Consider the following 14,012-nt stretch of genomic DNA (forward strand, 5'->3'; position numbering starts at 1 on the left):
CCACCTTTTGCCAGACACCTACCATCCTTCTATTCGCCTGCAACCGCCTTTGTACGCCGACTGTGCGCCCTTTTCCCCTCTGTCTACCCACTCTTATTCGGACACTTGGTCCACGTTGCTCGTTCCACCCTCTCGTTCTCATCCTCTCGCCCTCTTCCATCGTCGTAGCGTCTTCTCGCGCCTCGCGCTACAACCCCCGCCGCGCTTTTCCACTTCGTTTCAGCGCATTGTGGAGGCTCGGTGGTTTTCACCGGCGCCTCTCTACGCGGATTCGTCGTCGTTTATCTCGCTGCTTGCCTTGCGGCAATTAATTGAATTCGCGCATTTGTCCGATGAATGGATCGCGCAACGAAACCCTTGCTACTGGTTTATTGGTCTCCTCGATTCGTAATAGGCTGATTTATGAACGGGGATGGCCGACAGGTCGATTAATATTAAGGAGAAAATGTATATTCGCCAATCGTTGCTTCGCGGGATCTGTTGGGTTGGCAACTAAGTGGTTGCGGACTTTTCCATCAGCTGGTACTGACAAAATCCGCAATCACTTAGTTGCCAATACGTTTCGTTTGATCTCGTGTTTGAAGCGAAAGTCCTGTAAGCGTTTGTGCTAAGCGCAAACGTTAGGGTCCTGTAGATTTGTAATTTGACCGGAAGTGGTGGAATTATATTTCATTTCGTTGAATAACAAATCCAACTGTTTTACATAGCGATGGAATAGTGGAATCGTTCTAATTGTTTCTGCGATATTGTTCTAAAAGGACGAACATCTGCGTCTCTTTGGATGCCCTTGCAATGGTTGGATCTCGCATTTACGAACCACTTGTTTTCTTGTGTTCCAGTTTTACATTCGCGTTGCGAGATTTTTTGTAGCAAACGCTAGAATTCGAGACACACTCGATATCAATACACGAGACGTTTAGAACACACAGCAGACGCGATAAAACGGGAGCAGGTCTGAAGGTTCACCGGAGACGCGCTCAGAAATTTGGAATTCTTTATACGTATAGTACACGACGCTGCAGCAACGACTTACGTAAACTTATTCTGACATTGTTCGCGAAATAATCCAGTATTTTTATTATTTCGAGAAAGCTCAGGGCTTGCAAATAATTTTGTCTACCTTCTACCACCAGAGATATTTCTTTTTCCCAATTATTTACCTGCTCCATCTCGTTACGAGTATCGCAGCAAATAATAATCAGGTTTATATATTTTACAATTACATTTCCTGTACCAGATTTTCCACGTTTTAATCGCTCGATCGTAATTAATCAAAGAGATTACCAAATGTAATTTAAATGTAGCTGAAAGGACTTAGGTGACATTTTCAAATTTCCCGCTCTATTTTATGGCTCGTTCTATTTTATTTACGTAAATATACGTGGAAATGGAAAGACGTGAATTGAATAACAGCGAAACTCCCATGTAACTGTTATTATTTACGGTCATCATTTTTTACAGATCCCATTTTCACTCTAAAAATGTTATGCACGTTAAAAAGGTGCTTTTAACCCAGTTTCGAGTGTTTCAAATAGTCATTACGCGTTTTAAAATTTGAGTATGGGGCTTATGTCACGCTAATGCAAGCTCGTTCGATTGCGTTCAATGATTCATCGTAGTTACGCGACATTGTTTTTCTCTCACACCATTTTACGAACAAATGTTCTCTATTGGAACAGTTCATCGTAAAATTTAATATCCGCCATTTCTTTCAACCGATCTCCGATGGTTCTATAAGGCCATAACTATTCAACTATTTCTCGCTTCAAGGACGATTCGATTTCGGTCATGGCTGCCACTGACAATTATTGCACGTATTACATGTTGTACATGCTATTTTCCTTATTCGAAAATATGAGAATAATAAATTTGCAAACAGCTTTTCTCATAATCCGAGATTCCTAATTGCAGTGGAGTTTCGATTATCCGGGTCCTGTATGACCCAAGTCTCGTATTATCCTTCCAACTTGACCATAAATTCATCCGTTTCCGAATTTTAACACGAACACTACGAGGACGTAAATGGCCGAATACCGTGAGAATTAATTAAACTTTCAATCGATTAACTAATTAATTAAACCTAAATGCACGCGCGGCATCGCATTATCAAAACGTATCCTGCGATGCTGTTTTGATTCATGAACACCGACAGACCCTTAAAACGTATTCTATCGTAATTTTAGAAGCCTGATTATCCGAATAAAATCATGATAAAATACGTTGCAAGCATCTGGAAATGTTATTACGACAGACACAACTGGAATCCCATTGTCAACGTTACAAACGTTCATCAAATATTTCGAATATGCAAACTGTCGATGCTAAATCAATAAATAAATTAATCGCGCGAATGCTATGGCAAACAAAAGTAGTGGGTCGTACAGGGGAGGAAGCAATCATTGACCCGTCGTAACGTAGAAAAGCGGCTGAGTGGATCCGCAAAGCAACAAACGCTTGCCGATCATTGCTTGCACCCAGCAATTTTTCAACGGGAGCATCTCGTCGCCAGCGTTTTTCCGCGGCGCTCCAAGGTAGCCGTGAGCAATCTCGCTGCTATACACCACCACCACACGGATCAACCATCTACTTGGCGTATCAGCCTGAAGAGAGAGACTACACGACGGCGAATCCTCTCCACCGCATCTTCGAAAACGTAGTAGCGTCCTTCTCCAACCTGAAGCCTTACAGCTTTCACGATGCTCGTCGTCCTCGGCGCTGCGTTTGTTCGTTGCGAAACTAAGCGGGCGCTTGCGCGTGGAAACGGCGCGAGGCGTCGGCGTCGTGCCGGGGGCGTCGCACCAACGTCGTCGGCCAACCGACCGACCGTCTCGACCGAGCGTTCTCCTCTCGCTAGGCCAGTATCAAGCCGGGAGCCGTCGAGAGGGTTGATCCACCTCCGCAATCGGCGCTCACGCTCTTACCACGTACATATCTGACCAAACGTATCATCAGGCCCACGCTCGACCAACGCTAGGCCAACGATAGTAGTCGTGCGCGCGGTTGTACAGAGAGCTGCCGCTCTCGTTCAGGTGCAGTGTGTGTGGCTGGCGGTAGAACTCGGCAGGGTTGGATGAGAAAAATGGGGCGTACGCCGAGCCACGAGAGCCGGATCGATCGCGAAATAAACGTACGCTGGATGGACGACGACGTGGAGTAACCTGTCTGCAGAGTGGAAACAGCAGGCAACGTACGAGGCTACGCAAGGTTTTCGGCGCTGGCGAAAGTACTCGCGCCATAGTGCGGTGGATCGCGGCGGTGCTCGTTACATTCCAGCGAGATCCTTTCCGAGTCCGTGTGTTTTCTTCGTACGGAGGACAGACAACGTTAAAGAGCACACGGTTGTACGAGCGATGCGAGCTGCGTGACGAGTGAGCGACACAGAGAGTTGTGCGCGTAATCGGAGCGTGTGCGAGGTTTTCCAATGGTCGTGACATGTTGGCTGTTGATGCTGCGTAGGGTGCGTGGTGAAAGTGGTCGTGTTAACGTGTGTTAGGAGGTCGAGGTCGTGCTACGTATCCAAGTAGCACGGTATTTCGAGGAATCTCGGCTGTCGTTGCTTCGAGGTCGAATGATTCCCTTTCGATCGTGCGATCTCTCGTGACCCTGAGCAAACTCCACTAATTGCTGCGACTCACTCGACATCGCCATAGCAGGGCGATCGTGGCAGAAGAAAGAGAGGCGACACCAGCAATCGACCAAGTGCAGGTTGAGGGCTACTTGAAGAGACTCTGTCGAGAGCACAGACGGAGAAAGTGTGTCAGCGACGTGGTACGAGGCGCCTCGAGGTGCCTTAGGTTAGGTCGCTGCTAGAGTCCCTTGATGCGAGGCGACGATAGAATAACAAACCCGCGAGCAAATGTCGCGTTAATTATCTTGGAATTAAAATTCTTTCCTCGGGCTGAAACGCTACTAGACGAGACAAACAAAAAGAAGGAAACGCTGACACGATGACGGAAATAATTAAAGCTTCTCATCGGATTCGAGCAGCTCTCGGAGAAGTATCGAATTAGAAAAGAATCGTCCAACTGGTGTAACAACCGTTTAGCCTTGACGTTATCGCGTTTCTTTCGAGATAATTAGCGGACACAACGAAGGATCTGAAAAGAAAATCGTCCAAGCTGGCAATAACTCGCGGAGTTGTATATCCAGCGTGAACATGATCTCGGTGAGAAAATACCGACTGCACATCGATTCGCTAGATGAAAATCTCGCTAACGAGCTTTCGCTCATCTGATTACTGGAAAGTGAATTCATTAAGCGCAATCTAGTGTCGATTTGCACACGTACGAGAGGCCGCAGAAGATTCGTCAGAATCAAATTGTGCATAACGTGATTGTGAAGTGATACTCTCATAAAGCAGCATCCGGTTCGTTACAGGGGATCCAAGTGTACCTCGAACGTGTGTACGCGCGTTAAGAGAAGAATCGGGTGGTAAGCGTGTTCGAAGCGTGTTTCGTGTGGTCGGCTACTCTTCATTCGTCCGATTTCACTCTGCGATCGGCAAAGTAAAAGACCGTTAACATCGAATACATATCCAGTTGCACTGCCGTTTGCCAAGCACAGCGAATCCAAAGTGCTGCATTTCGTTTCTCTAGCAACTTGCCTGGCCAACTACCGCGACAATTTTCAAAGAGTTCCACTTGTTCTCTCGCGAACTTGTCGGAACGTAGGATTTTCGTTTGATCGACAATTTCCTTTCGCCATCTCTGCTGTTTGTTCCGGCTCGTCGATAATCGCTCGTCGTCGGCCGCGCGATCCCATAAAAGACGGACAAAGCGGACGCAGGGACACGTCCTAGCGAAGGGTGCGAAACAAACGAGCGTCTAGGAGAAAGACTCGCCAAGCGATTCCGCACGGACGTGTGCACAGTCACTCTCTCTTTCCATATCCGCCACCCACGCACGCAGCCGAGGCCGTCCGCGCGTGCGTGCTCACGTGCGACTGCAGCCGGTACAACGTGGCTAGCGAACGAGTACACAAAGTAGCTACGCTGATCAAACGCTGCACGTCCACCGATCCAAGCTATCAGGCTCGCTGGATCAGCTCGTAGCCGAGTGTCAAGCCGCCGCTGTTGATCATCCTCTGCGGGCATTTATCCGGTGTAATGTGACGAAGGGAAGAAGAGCAGACTAATCGACTGTCAAAGTTCCAGCCAAGTGTCCTTGACGTACGAGTGAAACAACACGTGCTGTTGAACAATCTGATGAACAGGATTTAGCAGTGCGATCCGCCACAGCTACGACCTGCAACTATGCATTCCTCGCTCGTCACCAGCAACACAGGCGCGCTGATGCCGTTCCTGGTGGTGTTGCTCGGCCAGGTAGCCACGTCCTTCGTGCTGGAGGGCTCGGCCACCAGTTACGCTCAGTTCAGAAAATGGAACGCCGGTCTGAACGGCACGCTAGAGTTCGAGTTCAAGACCGAGCAAGGCAACGGTCTGTTGCTGTACACCGACGACGGCGGCACTTACGACTTCTTCGAGGTGAAACTTGTGGAGAGCGCGCTCAGGCTGAGATACAATCTCGGAGGCGGTGCACAGATCGTCACCGTCGGCCACGACCTGGGCGACGGTCACTGGCACAAGGTTCAGATCACCAGGTGCAACGAAAACACCACGTTGACCGTGGACGGAGTTAGCGCGGTCTCCACGTCCCGCGGCAAGGAGTTCGAGTTCGGCAAACTGGCTGGCAACTCTGACGTTTACGTGGGCGGCATGCCCAGCTGGTACAACAGCAAACTGACGTTGCTGGCGCTGCCCAGTGTGATTTTCGAGCCGAGGTTCAACGGATTCATCAGGAATCTCGTGTACGCCGACGGGGAGAACATGGTGCCCAGGAGGCAGGAGATGAAGAGCCGGGACGCTAAGGTAAATAAATCTTTCTTCCTCTCAGGTCAGGTAACAATGAACTTGGCGATTGTTCGCGATGAATAGAGCGCGCATCGTATATTTACTTGTGCGTGGGATATATGAAAGACTCGATAGGGATGAATGAGTTGCGACTCTCGTAGCGTAGAAATAGAACGACCAGTGAGATTCACAAAGGGTGATCGTTGCACCACGCAGTATCCAACGTTCAACTACCAACGATGTATAAATATTCGTTACGTAACGAGCTAAGGTAACGTGGCGTTATAAAAAATCCACAGTGTTCTTCTATTTTATGCACCATTTTACCTGCTACCCCAGCTCTGTTTATACCGGTTCTTGTATAGTTACTTGCATCGAGTAACGTCATCAATAGCGAAGCAGATGCAGACTTTTAACACGTTGGCTTGGCAACTAAGTGATTGCGGATCTTGTCATTAGGTGACAATGGCAAAATCCGCAATCACTTAGTTGCCGTGGCAGATTTTCACCTTTTGGCAACGATTTTGAAGAATTGCAAAATAACTGGCTATATCCTTATTGTCGAGATCTCTGGTATCGAAACTAAAAGATTGTTGTGTGAAGTAAATATTAATAATTTCGTTAGGTGTGGTGAGATTAAAATAGTGAAATTTACAATTTTGCTAATGACGCCAGGCGAGTAGAATCTGAGTCCACGTTTCGATCAGTAAGATGCTGCAATTTCAACGACAAATTTTATACCACGCGTGTAACAGTGGAAATAGCAGGTGGTGTTTCGCGCGTGTTTGCTTGGCAATGGCTCGACAGACCCATCCCTCAAATATTACGTCAAAAATAGTAGGAAACGGCCGATCAATAGGCAGAGAGGATAAAGCGATGCAGTGACTCCTCTAATGGCCAGTTTATTTTTGGACTTCTCCAAGTATTTGTGATTCCTGTTAGGGAGAAGTTTTCGTTTCGAGGTCCTCGATCCAGAAAAATGTCTTCAGAGTGGATTATCCTGACTTGGCTACAGCGAAATATTTAGCTTGTGTGAAGAAACAGGTCCTATTTACTGTTATCTGTTACGAGACATCTCGTCCGTAAATTCGGCTAACATTTTTCGCGTATGTACGAATTACCAGTTCGACGAACAAAGATGTCGAAGCATTTGGCAAAATGAATACGACAATAATTGCATACTGCTACTATTGTCTTAGAATTTCATCTGCAACTAATAATTGTTACGTATGTTATATGATATTAATCAGATTATCTACAAAGGAGCAATCTTACTCGTTAAATAATAAACTCATTTCACCTTTTTCGCTACTTTGTTCTCGGTTTACTTAAAAACCACACATTAGTTTTTGATTTCTGCTTTCTCGGCAATCCTATTCCACAATATGTAAATTATAGCTCTATTTACTTGCTTTCGCATTTTCAAAAACTTTCTGCCCACCAAAAGATTAATACACCGATAAACGAGCAGCGGAACGAACAAGATGTTCAAAGCTCAATTTCCAGATAGCAGCATGCACAAGCTGCACAAGCTGAAATATATTCTTGAGAATATATTTACCTGGCAACTACAAATTTACAATAACTACACGGATAATCTAAGATTCTCACCCTCCTCTCTTTCACACACACACGCAGTGCTATATTTTGTCATTATAGTACAGCGTATTTTATATTCTACGATAAAAAGTATTCTACGATTTAAAGTGGGTCTTCTATGGCGTTCTTCTTGGCAACTCACTTAGTTGCCAACCCAATAAATTTTAGACGAAACCCATAGAAATGAAGAAAAGTTTCAAAATTGTGCACATGCGACAATCGACGATAGGCGAGTTCCTCCTTTTTCTTGGTATTTTCCGGTAGCTTAACGGTGCGGCGATGTATCGTAGTTTGTAAAACATTTACGTGCGTACATACATAGTTAACACAGTAGCACGTAAACAATTTATAATCCAATTCTATGATTTTCTTAGGGGACAGAAACCAACGATATATTACTGTGATTTTGTGACACAAATGTGTAAGCTGGTTTTTCAAACAAGTAACATGTACGTGATATTCGTACAGCGAACATGTTCATGACATTCAAAATGATTTCCCTTGGGAAGCAGGTCAGTAACAAACAAATTTTTATCCTATGTACAGAGCGTTCGGTTATAAACAAAACATGCAAATTACTGGCAGACTATCTACTGTATGAAAAAGTGGTTTTGTAGGGGCTACGCTAATCTGGCGTAATTAGTCTCTTTTTGTTTTGTAGGTGATTAGGTAGGTGATACACGGTATGTAGCTTTAAATGCAACGATCGACCCCTGGAAAAATAAATTAAGCTATTTATATGAAAAATGTATTAGTTTAGCAGATATCACAACTTTGACTAGTCAAATTTGACATATGAGAGACAAAGACCTGTGTCTTTCCCTGTGTCTCACTGTTGAGAATTGTGGATCTTAATCGCCGAAATAAAAGTTAAGGAACACTAAGGTTACACTTAGGATTCATATTAAAATAATTTTAGATTTATTTAATAAACGATTGCCAGGATCTTCGTCGATACATTTGCACGCGTCTCAGCGCTCTCTTTGTCTCGCCATCTTCCATATCGCACTGCCAACGGATCAGTTACATTCGTCCGTTTTTCGAGACGCCGCGCACACACGTACTTCCACACACTCGTATTCACATACGCGTGTCACTACTACGCGGCCAATCTAGTCCAACACACGAAATTATACATATCTCAATACTTACACATCGAATTTCTCAAATTAGAGTTCCAACGTCTGCTAAACCAACAGCTTTTTCACACAAACGAAGGCTTCTCATAGGCAACACTGCAAGGGACCGAACATCAAGTTCTTTACGAGCGAGAAATAGCTGCTCTGATTTAAAATTATTTTCAGAATTTAATCTGATTATTAGAAGATCTTAAATGTACGATAGTCCAAATGCATCGCAGAGTTTTCCATTTTTGCACCAGCATGGTGGAAATTCATCGGAAAGATGATCGTATTTGTACGTGTCACGTGTCAGTTGTAGAGAAAGCTACTATTCCCAAGATAACTTGTACGAAAGCAAACAATATATTTGTTCAAGATGTACGTCGACGATGATATATTTGTACAAAGAAACGTATGTCGCCTTGCTATGACCTATACCTGGTGATCTACAAAAAAATTAACTAGGTCAGACTATATCCCCTTTGAAAGCATTCGGTTCTTATGCGAACCGCTTTCTCATACAGTGAATAGCTTTTTAGTGAGCAATTTGCGTGTTTTCTTTGTCCTTAGACTACTCTGTATATATTTTACCGATTTCTTTCCCAAGCAATCATCCGCCAGTCAGTTGTGCCACGATTTACCAACCTCCATACACCAACATTCTCTTTCTCTATGTATCTGTCACTGTGGAACACGTTAACCACATTGCGTCCGGATATAACAGCAGCATTTTACTTTGATATTCGGAACACTCGTGGCATCGCTTAAGCGCTATTTAATATAAGAATCTCCGCGATTTATTCCATCTGTATCATCAATAACTAAATCCTAATTACACGCCGTGGCGCTCTATATGGTAGTATTGGAAACTAAGTGATTGCGGATTTTGTCATTAGGTGGTATTGACAAAATCCGCAGTCACTTAGTTGTCAACTCAATAGATATTTCCTATGTAAAATAAAATGTTTTAACTAGAAAAATTCACTATCTGGGAAAGAAGTCTGAAAGGTTGCTTTTTCGCAGCAACCGTTTTCATGGCTTTCGTGTCTACAGTCACTTAGTTGCCAACCCAATAGATATTTCCAGTGTAAAATAAAATGTTTACAATTAGAAAAATTCACGACTCGGAAAAAAGGTCTGAAAGGACGCTTTTCCGCAGCAACTGTTTTCATGGTTTTCGTGTCTACAATCGACTGGCAACTAAGTGATTGCGGGGTTTGTCAATAGAAACTAATGTCAAAATCCGCAATCACTTAGTTGTCAAGCCAATAGATATTTCCAGTGTAAAATAAAATGTTTTAACTAGAAAAATTCACGACATGGGAAAGAAGACTGAAAGGTTGCTTTTTCACAGCAACCGTTTCCATGGTTTTCGTGTCTAAGATCGACTGGCAACTAAGTGATAGCAGATTGTATCATTAGATAGTATCGACAAACGCCGCAATCACTTAGTTGTCAACCCAATAGATATTTCCTATGTAAAATAAAATGTTTTAACTAGAAAAATTCACGACTTAGGAAAGAAGTCTGAAAGGTTGCTTTTTCGCAGCAACCGTTTCCATGGTTTTCGTGTCTACAATCGACTGGCAACTAAGTGATTGCGGGGTTTGTCAATAGAAACTAATGTCAAAATGCGCAACCACTTAGTTGACAACCCAACAGATATTTCCAGTGTAAAATAAAATGTTTAAAATTACAAAAATTCACAACTTGGGAAAGAAGTCTGAAAGGTTGCCTTTTCGCAGCAACCGTTTTCATGGTTTTCGTGTCTACAATCGACTAAATACGACAATACGTACTAAATATAAATCCATCGGTCGCGTGTAATCGTCAGAAACATTTCATAACTTTTATCTCCAAGATATCAAGAATTGGCTACGTCCACGTTAATCTGGGCCAGCCATCGCACAGACGTATTGTTACGCACGCTGCTGACACCGTTCCGGTGCTTCGTGACGCCAGGCTCGTTTAAAAGAAAAAAAAAAAAAAAAAGGGGGGAAAGAAGAAAAGCAGACGAAAAAATGAAATGGTATTTTTTTCTTGTTCTTTGCACACAGCTACAGCTGAAAATTCCTTTCCGCGCTTCTTCGTTTTCTGAAATGGACTCTTGTGTAATAACAGAGAGGAGAGCGACGCGGAGAACTACTTGCTAGGCTCTGTGGTTGTTACGTTAATCAAAAAGACGACGCTTATTTTTCTTGCAACTGTTTCGCAGGGAACCGGCCGCGTAAATCAACGATAAACTGCTAAAAGTAATTTAACGTTTAGTTGGATTTTACGGCAGCGCCTGTCTGAAACCGCACATGCTGCAACTACTTAGACGCGTCCGTGAGAGAACGCCGTACATTTCCAAGGATTTATTCGGATTTTAAAACGTTCGGTATTTTAAACGATAGCGTTCGCGGCCAGACTGCTTGAAATTTCTCCGTGAATAATCGCGTTCTGTTCGAAAATTGGATAACAATTAAAGCGAAACCTTCTTCTTTATGGCCGACAAGATGTCAATTACAAAATATCCCGTTGTTGCACGCGTTGTTGCACGGATTAAGCACGCGATGCTGCGAGACTCGTAACATTTTGAGAATCACATCGTTACGCGATGATTCGCAGTGTTTCGAACGAACGTTCGCTAAAATTTGGATGGAAATTTACCTGTCCAACATTGACCTTAAGAGTTTCTATAATAAATCTTTTGCATGCTGCTTTCTTCGTAGAAATATGCTACATAGTCGAAAAGGGTAGTTTTCGCTCTGAACACGTCTTATTTTATTAAAGTAACAAGTGTTCAAAATCATTTTATCAATGTGATTCTTAAAATGTAATTAAAAGCCGCAATCACTTAGTTGCCAATACCTACAGTCGGTCACGAAACACGCTGTACAATTTTAATTCCCAAGCTTTATATTTTTGACAGATGTACAAGAATCAAGAAAAATCTATTACATCGTGATGCGCCGCAGTATCTAAATGATGGTAGAAAAAATCTTTTGAATTGTTATTTATCGTCGTCTAAATATTAAAAGGAACACCGAGAAACTGCGAATTTTATGTCGGAATATCTTTCGAACGCAAGATACACATTCAGCAATTTCTTAGTTCAATCTTTCCATTAAATACTCTCGATGTTTGTACATGTTTGTACGTAGGTTGAATCACAAGTGCGCATTAATTGCGTTACCAATGTGCTCAGAATGAGCGAACGAGGTCGATATACACAAATTTTGAAATACAAATAATCACTAATATTTCATTAGGAGAAGAAAAAGTCAGCTCGTGAGAAATGAAGGAACGTTTGGTAAAAGAATGAAAACAAATCAGTGTTGATTATTTAAAAAAAGAAAATTATTTCCCCAAAACGTTTGTATCATGTTGAACATATAGGAAACCCAACTAAATATTAAATATTAAACTATGAATCATCGTTATTAGTTTCAGTACTTTATGTGCACAATTTAATTGTTGCTTAATTTCATGTCCATAATTAGTATCATATAATTAAAGTGTGAAACGTTTACGACTCTCTTTCAGACTTAGATAAATAATAACCGGAAAGCTTATCTGCATAGTAGCGTTACATAACCTAATACACCTCTGTCTTCGTCCATTTACAATAAATAACACTAAATAATAACGACAACAATATAAATATGAATAATAATTTTCCCTCCATTTATCTACACAGCACAATGTGACACGATGTAACACACCGTCGTCCTCGCACGTTTCAAATGAAATTCGAAAATCTAAAGCTAAGAAGAATTGCTAAAAGTGTACAGTGTTGGAAACGTTTCGTGGCCAACTGTAGGTCAGTATCATAGCCACGGTTGAGCCAGTATTCAGTCGTGTTAGGAGCATTACAAAACAAGCTGTCGACAGTGGAGGGTTAATAGGAGTCATTGTTGTAGATGAAAATCTCGCTGCCTGGCGCTTCCACCTTACTTCATATTCCTTACGACAATATCAATTTAGCGTGGCAGTGTTCGTCTCGTTGGAGGGAATTCGTGGCGAGTTCCATCCAGCCACAAACTGCTCGTCCGTGTACGAATGAAACACGAAGGATGAATGTAATCTCGGACGTTGGCAGGGGCGTGGCCGCGAAGGTATCCAAAGGACGAAACCGAGAGAAACACAATTTCTGGCACGTCGATAAATCCAAGTCGGCCACGTGCATTGTAGGCAACGTTTGTTGCATTGAGCGCGTTCTGATGTAGCAAGGACGATAACGTCGGCCGAATTATACTATGGCGTGCGAGTTACGTTGACCAAGCAACGTCCCCGGCCCCCCTCCCCTCACGGATATTCTCGATTTGTCTCCTTATCTAATCGTTCGCAGATACGTCCGTTATGCTTGGCCGCTGGCAAACGAGCAGCGTCGTTAAAATTCGAATAGTTGAGCGTAATAACAGGCAAAGCGCGGATGCACTCTTGGCAGCCGGCCACCTGCAGAAATATGAACCGGCGCTGGCAGGAACAATGCCCCGTCGTCTCCTTCCACCAAACTCCTTTTTCTGGATACTTTCCGCACGATACGATGAACTTGCTGAAAACGGCACACATTGCCTTGTTTCTTCGACAAGCAAACACGTGTAAAGTTTGTACGACCCATTCACGTTCTAGTTAAGACTATTTGATGTTGATGACGACTATGAAACGATAGTGATGCAGGATATATTTCGTATAAGTATCGTTTCTAACAATATACGATAATAATCGATGCACCTAAGCGATGTACGTAACCGTTGAGTATCTCAGTTTCGAACGACGAGACTTCACCGAAGACGAGAGAAAAAAGCGTTAGAAAAAATGTTAAGAAGAATGTGAAAGGAGGAAAGAAATGGAGAATTAGGTTGTGCGAACGCTTTGTATAAAAGTTAGACCAGAAGCATAAAAACTGGTGGGTTCGAGTGGGATGTCTCCTGCTTTCGAACGTATGGTTGAAGGATCGAGTTTCTCCGATTTTCATGCTCGTTTGCCCCGCAAAAACACCGAACGCATCGTGAATCTTTCGTGCCGGTTCTTGGGTCGAATTTCTCGTTCGTGCGACGCGCTATCGCGTTTATCGTTCCACGCGGACGAAAGTGTACGACGCGGCGATCTTGCGGGTCAAACAATGTGTCGGTGATATGGATACATCTTCCATGACGTTCGTCTGTACGTATATTTCTGTTCTAACCTTTTTATAAAGCCTTTGCATTTTTATAAACCGGCGTTTGCGTGTAACATTTTTAACAATTTTTTTCCGTGGAATAAACTTCATGGAACGAAGTTCGATCGTTTAAAATTGAGACAACCGTGTAACGTGGATGAATTTCTATGAATTACTTGAATGGTACTTGAGAACTTTACGTATCGATACATCTGCCACGATAACGTTCGTCTGTAGGTATATTTTTGTCATAATTATTTTTACGAAGCGTTTGTAGACCTACGTTTGCGTATAACGT

General features: G+C 43.2%; 1 protein-coding gene across 10 annotated transcripts in view; it reads left to right on the forward strand.

Moving 5' to 3' along the window:
• Window positions 1–2,675: 2,675 nt before the first annotated feature.
• Window positions 2,676–14,012, forward strand: part of Nrx-1 (neurexin 1) — a 629,819-nt gene continuing 618,482 nt past the window's right edge. For all 10 annotated transcript variants that reach the window (XM_069131031.1, XM_069131033.1, XM_069131034.1 and 7 more), the window contains exon 1: window positions 2,676–5,866. In XM_069131031.1, coding sequence (XP_068987132.1) covers window positions 5,252–5,866 — 615 coding nt within the window. In that variant the 5' untranslated portion in view covers window positions 2,676–5,251. The remainder of the gene's footprint in view (window positions 5,867–14,012) is intronic.

This window comes from Bombus flavifrons, chromosome 17 (assembly GCF_040668555.2).
Source record: "Bombus flavifrons isolate JBK064 chromosome 17, iyBomFlav1_principal, whole genome shotgun sequence".
NCBI classification, from domain to species: domain Eukaryota; kingdom Metazoa; phylum Arthropoda; class Insecta; order Hymenoptera; family Apidae; genus Bombus; species Bombus flavifrons.